This window comes from Etheostoma cragini, chromosome 5, assembly GCF_013103735.1.
Source record: "Etheostoma cragini isolate CJK2018 chromosome 5, CSU_Ecrag_1.0, whole genome shotgun sequence".
Taxonomy (NCBI): Eukaryota; Metazoa; Chordata; class Actinopteri; order Perciformes; family Percidae; genus Etheostoma; species Etheostoma cragini.
The window spans coordinates 23434883-23444303 of NC_048411.1; the positions used below are offsets into that span (position 1 = coordinate 23434883).

At 38.9% G+C, this 9421-nt stretch overlaps 1 protein-coding gene across 1 annotated transcript in view; it reads right to left on the reverse strand.

Moving 5' to 3' along the window:
• Positions 1–1252: 1252 nt before the first annotated feature.
• prodhb (proline dehydrogenase (oxidase) 1b) overlaps positions 1253–9421 on the reverse strand; it is an 11974-nt gene continuing 3805 nt past the window's right edge. Inside the window, 12 exon segments of the mRNA XM_034871793.1 lie at positions 1253–1992; positions 4484–4572; positions 4714–4812; positions 5565–5740; positions 6312–6458; positions 6858–6950; positions 7841–7922; positions 8380–8453; positions 8560–8676; positions 8776–8840; positions 8922–9071; positions 9160–9194. Coding sequence (XP_034727684.1) covers positions 1802–1992; positions 4484–4572; positions 4714–4812; positions 5565–5740; positions 6312–6458; positions 6858–6950; positions 7841–7922; positions 8380–8453; positions 8560–8676; positions 8776–8840; positions 8922–9071; positions 9160–9194 — 1318 coding nt within the window. The 3' untranslated portion in view covers positions 1253–1801.

Consider the following 9421-nt stretch of genomic DNA (forward strand, 5'->3'; position numbering starts at 1 on the left):
CCATGGGGGACCAATGGCAGAGGAGCCCAAAGAATCGGTTATGTAATGCCGTCCTTAACATCTTGCATAATCTAATGTCAACATTCATTACGTAAAGTAAATTTGCCCTGATTGATTCTATTACGTCTGTGTGCTTTAAAGTAGGGAGATGTAATGATAAGTCCTAAATAATATGCTGAGTCCATGCTTGTTTTGATTGACTTGGAACTGTGTGTAGGAACTATAACGTTTCCTCTAAATCATCTTTGCAACTGTAGCTAACCAGGACAAACTCCAGTGTCCTGTAAGAAAGGATATGTTGGCAAATGTATGCCCCAAAGTCACATCTTGCATCAAAACAAGACTTGATTATTAATAAAACCGACAGAATACAGCAGCAGTGACAGCTCCGCAGCGCTTTGCCTCAAGCCACTAAAGTTTCTTCTGAGTTATGATTAATGCATCCAATTTAATTGATCTGTATTGAGCGCAGCATCAAGGGTAATTCAATTTTGGTCTACAGAGCACTGACTGCTCACATGAAATGACAAGGCCATGGCAACCATTAAGCTTGGTTCCCCTCTGACTGAGAAATACTAATTGTGTATCAATAACCAAGTGGAAGATGCCAGAATTAAAACCCAAAACAACTCAAGTTGTGCAAGTTGCTCAAAGCTACAACACAGCAGTCAATAACATCCAGTTCTCCCTTTAAAACAAATTTGAAGTAGAATTTTGCTATTCACACAGTGCATATTTATTAATTTTGGAAATTCACGGGTCCATAAAGTGAGACATGTCGAACCAACAATCGGAATTACATGCTTCAGACAGACCAACTATACATTGTCAAAGATAAAAACTGCTGATTTGATCTTAATCCTTCATAATGCGATAACACCAAAAGGAAACTTACTTAACTTATTATTCCCATGCATATTATTGAGTCATAAAAAAATAAGACCAGCCAGTCAGACACACAGGTGTCTCTATTAAAAGGAAATTCACTCGCTGAATACTGAACTGAACTGTATGTTCTCTTGTAACACCTCAGTGACCCAGAATATAGCTTCCTCCAATAAATACAACAACAAAAGCATTGCACTCTCAGAAGAAGAAGGATGCGATGTGAGGAGGTATTTATACTTCCTCATTGATTCATAAACAGGCATCATTTTCAAACAAGCAATACAACCTCAAATACAGCACACACATATACAGTACAAAGACCCCTCCCCGGGGGATTGCGTGGCTGTCCAAGAGTTAAAAAAACAAAAAAATATTATAGGAGGGCAATATTGATATTTCCTTTACTACCATTTAAATCTAAGCTGTTTTGTTTTATTATTGTTGTCCCTCTCCAAGATTAATAGGGTGATAAAAAGAGATGCCCGACATTTTAGGGAGTCCTTTTGGAGCAGTAAAGATGCACACTTGATGGATACCAGAGCTCTATAGACAACGGGAAGACAAAATGAGGAATGCTTAAGGATGCGGAGGCAGATAAGGAAAAGAAAAAGAGAGAGCATGAGCAGTACACAAAAGAAAGGATGGAGGGGAAGGTGGGTTACATCAGCAAGGAACAGAATGGAGAAAAACAGCAATGCAAGGACAGAATAACAGAAAAGTGACATGCCAAACCAGTCCATCAGCATTAAAACTCCAGGACAGGGTAGAACAGGAGATGTACATCCAGGGAGAGCTTTAAAGAGGGAGAGACAGAACAGACAGCCACAGCAGCAGCCTTCAACTAGAGAAGATACAAAATAAAATAAATAAAAAACACGACACATTGACACACTCTTTGTCTCTTCTTCTCTTCTCAGTACAATGGTCTGTAGAGAAGCTCCCCAGAGGCAAGTCTACGTTTCAGCTCCTTCCACAGCAGCTCCCTCTCCTTTTGGGCACCCTTCATGAAGCCTCGGTTCTCCAGGGCTCTCCGAGACAGGTAGGGCATTACCTCATTCACCGGCCCATAGGGGACGTACTTATAGACGGGGAAGCCTGCCTGGCCTGGGGTTGAAGTGGGATCGGAGAAAACAAAAGAAAAAGGGGATATGTAACATTAATATGGATGGAGATGATGAATGTAGATATTTAGAATTAGAATATGTATCTGTTCATGTGCAAATACTGTCTGTGATACTACTATTGTGAGTATCTGTGATCTTAAAATATGATGTTTGATTGACTACCGACATGTTCAGCTGTTACAATTTCAGGTGAACATCATTTGTAAAGGGTACTTTTGACAAGCCCCAGAGAACACATCCCAAACGAACGTCATCTCAACTGGCTTCCTTCACTGAAAGATTGCAACAATCCTTCTAACCGGGCCGGTTTGCAGCATTTGCATAGGCACCCTCAGTTGGCTGCATTTGAATTAGAAGAGCTGCGGTTTCTGCCAGTCAGGCTCACATACTGTAACTGTTTCGCCAGGGCTTACTCAATTAAAAAACTGTCCATTTCATCTAATCCACATGTACTAGCAAAGCATCCAAACATGATACAATAATACAAAGTCATCAACATAACATTCTGAGTCACAGCCAGTGGTGGAATGCAACTAAGTACATTTACTCATGTACTTTACTTAAGTAAAAATTTGAGGTACTTGTACTTTACTTTTTCTATTCATGCCACTTTCTACTTCTACTCCACTACATTTCAGAGGGAAAAATTGTACTTTTTACTCCACTCCAAATTTCTACAATGTGAGATTTTTTCTGCATTAAGTACTTTTATTTGTAATACTTTACAAACATTTTCCTAATGATACTAACGTACTTTTACCTAACTTAATCTAAGTACCATGACAAATGCATGACTTTTATTGTAACTGAGTGTTTTTAGTGTGAAATTTGTACTTTTACTTAAAGTGCATATATTATGTTTTTTCCTTTTCCCCTTCCCTATACTGTGTTATATATCTTTTTTGTGCATGTTATAGATTTACAAAGTAAAAAAGCCCAAAGTCCCCCCTGAAAGGATTACCATCTGAGATGTCCCACTCTGTAGCTAAAACAGAGAGCTCAACACACAGGGTGAAAAGAGGAGCTGCAGCAATGTGCAGTACAACAAAAATACGGTGTTTTTTAAAATGAAACCATGTAAACCTATTCTGATTTAACCTCTAAATACAATTATGAACCTGAAATCTGCATAAAATGAGCTCTTTAAGAAAAGAATGTAAATAATTTCCCACCAAAACTAAAGTTAGTGATTGTAAATAATAAAGATCTCAACTCCAATCTGCTTACTTTCATAAAACAACTTCTTTGTTGTTTCAAGATTCAAAGACACAGCCCTGACTGCTCTATCCCTCGAGAAAACAGCAAAGAAACATGTGTGTCTGTTTACATCAATACCGGTCAAGAGCGTTTCTAGTTGAGCCTCACACTGACAGACAACTCCCTGCCACAGCTCTGTCTGTCTTTGACTGACAAACGGAGTGGTGCGAGGCGGCACCAGCACTTTGTTAAGACAGCTTGTCAATACTGAGGTGTCTCAGTTCATATGTCACCTTATGGGCTGCAGACTGACTTTACATGTGCTGTGCACTTCATGGACTCCAAGTGGCCTGTGGTCGTTTCTATGTTTATGTGTAGCTAGGGCTGCACGATTATGGCCAAAATGATAATCACAATTGATTTGATCAATATTGAGATCTCGATTAATTATCACGATTATTTGTTGATTTTAACCAAAACAAATTTTATTGTCACATAGGCTATTTATAACTGCTTTCACATTCTTATTGTGCTAAATTCCTCTTATGTTGAAGTTGTATGTTGTATATACATACAGCTGCAACACATGTAAATGAAAATTATCTGAAATAAATAGCCTAGGATATATTTTAAACAACTGTATCTTTGTGAAAGCTCCTTCACTTGTTTTCAACAATAACTGATTAAAAGAGCAAGGGAGAGAGAGGGAGTGCGATGAACATGCTACTCACAGAGTGACGGCTGACTCATTTTGAATGGGTCCGGCAAGGGTCAGCAGAGTTACACGTGTGTGTATGAAATGTCTGTATTGTCACTGCGCTGCATTTTTATGAACTATGATATTTTGTCCATGGGTCTCATGTCTCACCCAGGTCCAGCAGGCTCTGTTTCACATGCTATTTCTCTACAAACTGAAGTTAGTTGCATTCAATAACTTACTTTGTGTTTTTCGCAGTGGTGGCCGCAATAACAGAGTTACCATTTGAAACACTGGTACAAATACAGGTTTGACTCTCATGCTTATTTACATACAGCTGTGCTAATAACAATTAAAACTGTGGACAAATGTCAGCAGTGTGAACCGGCGCTGTGGGTCTTCGTGTTGCTGGGAGCCGTGTGTGAGTTAATGGGGGCGGGGCTGCGTGGAGAGTAAGAGGAGAGAGAGTAGAGGAGAGATAGGCCTACCAACACACACAGCTAAGGGGAGTAGGAAATATCATGCCTCGGCATTGTTGGTTTTGTGAGAGAGTGTGTTTTGTGTGAGTTTTTCTCACCCAGTGGGAAGCTGATCTGATCGCACATGCCCAGTAGTTGACCGAAGTACACCTTGTTCTCTGTGGGTAGGAGGCCCAACTCGTTCATTCTGAATGAAAGAAAGATAAAGACACTTGCTAAAATAACTTGTGTTTGCACAGATGCAAAGCAGCTTTCTTTGTGCAAATAAAGAAAATATATCGTAAAAGTGTTTTTTCAACAGTGTGTTTGGATCTAATTGTGACTGTACCTCCCCAAGGTGTGTTTCACCGTGTCCTCATTATGGGAAGCCACCATAACGTTGGCATTTCTGTTAAGCGCAATCTCATCCAGCACATAGTCCAGACACCTTCCACAAATACAGACACAGACATATTTAACAAGGAGAGCTTAACTTTTCAGCAGCTACACTAGCAGGAAATTCTGCTTTCCTAATACTATAGCTGTGTTAATATGCATGTGCTTTATCAACATCTGTATCTGTTGAATCCCACCCCATGCTGAGCTGTAGCCCATCAGCTAAACTTTGTGTCTCTAACATGTTGATGTTTACCTCAAAATCCAATTGAGTGCTTGAGGGTAGCCTTTGCTCTTTTTGTGCAAAACAAATTGATCTCTACAGGGTGAGTTTTCTGAGCATGCCTTAATCCAGGAATGTCAGAAAATTGTTACACAGCACCCTTGGAGCTGGATGGTATTCTGTAACTTGCACAAGGACAACTCAACAGGGTGGAAGCTTGCTGACACAAGATGTTAAACCCAGAAACTTCAATTGAAGGACCACTTCCTTTAAAATGAAATCCCTGTGCTGTCCATTGCAGCAGATTTGTGCCTTGAAGGTGGCCATTTTAAATCTGTGAATCACATGGGAAAAGCAGGGGAGCAAAAGTAAAAAAAAGTTTTTTATCCTGTGGTGTATTTGTGAAAGACACCTCAACTCAAAACTGTCTGCTATCTAATAGCAAAAGGCTATAGTAGCAGACAGCTTCTCTGTGTAAATATGAAGAAATTAATGCTTGGCTAAAACAGATCAAACCTTGCAGATGCAGATTTGGGCAGCTGTCAACAGCTAATAAACAAAAAACAAGCCTTGGTTCTTACCTGTGGTACATTATATTGGTAGACTCATAGTCAGGATTAATAGGGTCCTCATAACCAATGTCTTTGGCCCTCTCTCGCTCCTGATACATATAGGCCCCACGCACCAGCTTGGAAGCAAAATGCCAACCCTCACGTCGAGACAATTCTACATCCATAGTTACATTGTCGTAGGCCTCCTGCAGAACAAAAGAAGAGAATGTGTAATAATTATTATTTATATTACTGCAGATCTAACTAGTCAGCTTTTACAGAGCCAAATGATTTGTTCGCTTACAGCACAATACAGTTAGATTATTATATATCACCTGTGGGTCTACCTATTCTACCTGACATGGCATAGGCCACCTAGCATAACTAACCAGACACCATCAATGCTACTTGCAAGCAAAATCAAAGAAGCTATGAATGACAAAACCAGAGATGAGATGAAACAGGATGTTAATCACATGAATGAAACTGCAACTGTGACTTAAACAGCTTTTTGTTTGAAATGTTGTATTTAAAGAAAATCTAAATAAGGCCTCCAAATTCCCTCCAACATTATCCTCTTCTTGGCCATGTCACTGTTTCATCCTCAACCCAGCTGATTCAGTAATCTCTTCACAAGTTGACATTTGGAGTTAAAAGATTTGTCACAGCTTGTTCTTCTATTATTAGAATTAGAACTGCTGTGTCTGCATGCTTTGTGTGCAAATAAATAGTTTACACATTCCAATCTCTGTTTTTCCGCCAATTGTGGACTCTAACCTTGAGATAACACTGGTAGGTGTTGAAGATGACGGGCTTTTCTTTGTTGTAGAGCCTCTGCATCTCTAACGTCAGTCTGCTGATAGCCGGCTGGAAGTAGGTTTGCTCTGCATCCACCATCAAGCGAACACCGTTTTCAATTGCATGCTGGAATAAAAAAATATGTTTATTAATGATATTAATCTATTGAGTATAACACCTAACCATATCCATTATGCTCTAATGTGATTAAAATAGTTTCATTAATGAATCATTAAATGAATGTCATTACTGTCTAAAACATACTCTGCGACTTTTAATACAATACCCTAGATTTGTTATTGCCTTCATTGTATGTTTACAATAGTCAGCAGCACTGCAGTGGCCTTGGTCATATTAAAAACGGGCCTGTTGTACAAGACGGTTTAACCCATAAAGATGCCACAATGCTACTACACATTTGGTTAAACTATAAGTGTTTGCTCCTTTCATATTAACAACAAGTGAATACTAAGTGTGTGTATATCTGCATTCAGTGATCAGCGTTAGAAGTTTAAGTGAGTTTACCTTGACTAAGATGTCCAGGCGCAGTAACATCCTCTTCATTTGTTTCTCCTCCTCTGTAGTGAATTTCTCCAGCAGAGGCTCCAGTGTACCTAGCTGGACAAACAACCCAGCAGAGTGTGCACCTGGAGATGCTAATGTACCAAATATCACACAGCATGACCCCTATTAGGGCTTCTTACTTAATCCATCCTCCAATTGTCTTTATTCAAAGCTCAACTGATATGTCGAGGGTAACATGCCCAGATTTTGTAAACATACAATTAAACCTTTCCTTAAATTATAGCAAAGTGACTCACGCTTGAAATCTGTTATCACAGTTTTAAAACAGAGACTTTTTACTTTAAATGTACTCCCAATTGGGTGTGACCATATTTATGAAACAGTTTTATATACATTGTTTTAAAGCTATGGGTTAACCCCTACAACAATCTCAAATGGCAAATGTGGGGGCTAATAAAAGTAATAAATACCTGTGGTCTGCCTAGAACTGACACTGACCTAATTAGGTTTAAGGTGTGGTTAAGGAAAAAAGAGCTCAAATAAACAACTGAATTACAAAAAAAATGAAAAACTAAAATGTAAGGACCAAACATTGACAACGATGTATAAATTAGTGCAATTTTTAAATAACATCTACTTTTTACTTTAGTCAGATTTTTCTGAAATGTATTTGTCAAGAATGTGTCACAAGCTTGTTCACATAAGCGAAACAAAAACATTGTCACATTAATACATTTAGGTACAATCCCCATACAACTCAGATGTAGACAGCGTGTATTATGGCTGTGAATTTCACTGAATTGCTTACATTTCAAAACTAGTTTAAGTCTCCTGCCTGCCGTATACACATTACCTTTGGAAAAGCAAGAAGTCCCTCAATTATTGTGTCCAGTGAGTTTGGGTCTTGAATTATACTGAAACATTCAGGGATATTATTTTAACTACATTTATTGACGGTACAATGCTTGTTTTACGCTACTGACCTCTACATTGGGGACAACCAGCAGGTCCGATATCTTTGTTCTGTCGTCTATTAGGCTGTTCCAGTCCAGCATGTCAATGGTTCTGTCAAGGCAGAAGATACAGGTGCAGTGTTATGGCAACAGTGTATTAGTGAGTGTAAAATATTACCAGTATCTTTGTCATTTCTTTTATTATGTTCATCACTGCAACTGAGCATGGCCTTAAAGTAAAAAATAAATAAAATGTTTCTCACTTTTTTCCCAAAGTGGTGTGTGTGTGACCACTTATTCACTTTGTAATGTCATTGTCACAAATAATTTGTGGAACAAGAAATAGACATATTGTGCATGTAACTGTAAAGTGATTTGAATATATGTATTTTTCATGTTGGTGAATTAGTGGTGATTGTTTTGTGATTTAATATTGTGAGTGGATACAATTAAAGAGTTTGGGAAGCTACGCAATTGCAAAAAAATGCAAAGCAACACTGACGTTGTTTTACAGATTTGTCAGGGATATTTACGGTTTATATCAGTGATCTGCATGTGCTCATGCTTACCCTAAAGATTTCTCTTTACTTCCAGTAAACCAGCCATACAAGTCACCTTTTGCACCCAGTTTGGTCAGGAATTCCTAGATGGACATAAAGACATAAAGTACTGCAGGGCATAGTGTAGCTATATCCTCATATTGTGTATGAAATACATTCACCAGGCGAAAAGAGGAGGAAACATTCAACCTGCAGTTTTGTCAGCTCCAACCTCTGCTCTAATGCCTCCATGCCATCTTTCCCCTGCTGTGATGCCAGGAAGGTGAAAAATCGCCTCCATTTAACCAGGACCTCTGAGAACTGGAGCTTAGAACATTTTAAAAAAAATGCCTGATGTCAGTCCATTTACACAAGAGTATCAGTTAAAGGAGTGCATTGACCGCTCAATCACAACTTACTGCCTACCAGAAACTGAGGTCGTCCTAGAGCAGTCATTTTGATGGCAGAAAAACCATCCATTGAACTCCCACCTAAAAGTCCAACATACTTCAAGTCTTTAAATAAATCAAAAAGAGAAAAGTATTAACATGACGGTAGTTTAATTTACTTACCAGATGCTTTGATACATCTGATGAAGGTCTCCATATGCTGGTCACATTTGGCCTCATCGGCGTAAAAATACGTGCGTGCTCCGGTTACTCCCTCGCGACGATCCCCAAACTGTTTGTGTGCTTTGTATTTTTTCTCTCTGTGGTCCTCGCCTGGGGGAGAAAACAAATTTGCATGTCTATTACTTCTAATTACATCATAAACTGTTTCCACAAATGAGAGCAAAACAAGGCATCTTACCTATGCTCTCTTTTTCTGCAGCGGATACACATGAACTAAATTAGAAGAAATACAAGTAAAAATGACAAATATTAGTTTGTAATCAGAAATACATTAAATGTTTTTTTGTTTAATTTGGGAACTGAGTGCTCTCTATGTGAACATTTTGGCCTTGTGGCATTGGCATGCCAGAGGCTGACATTGTGCTTAGTGACCCTCTACATACTGAACTGTGGTGTGTTGTCAGCCTGCTGGCCCTCCAGATAGGGCAGTTGTAGCGTCA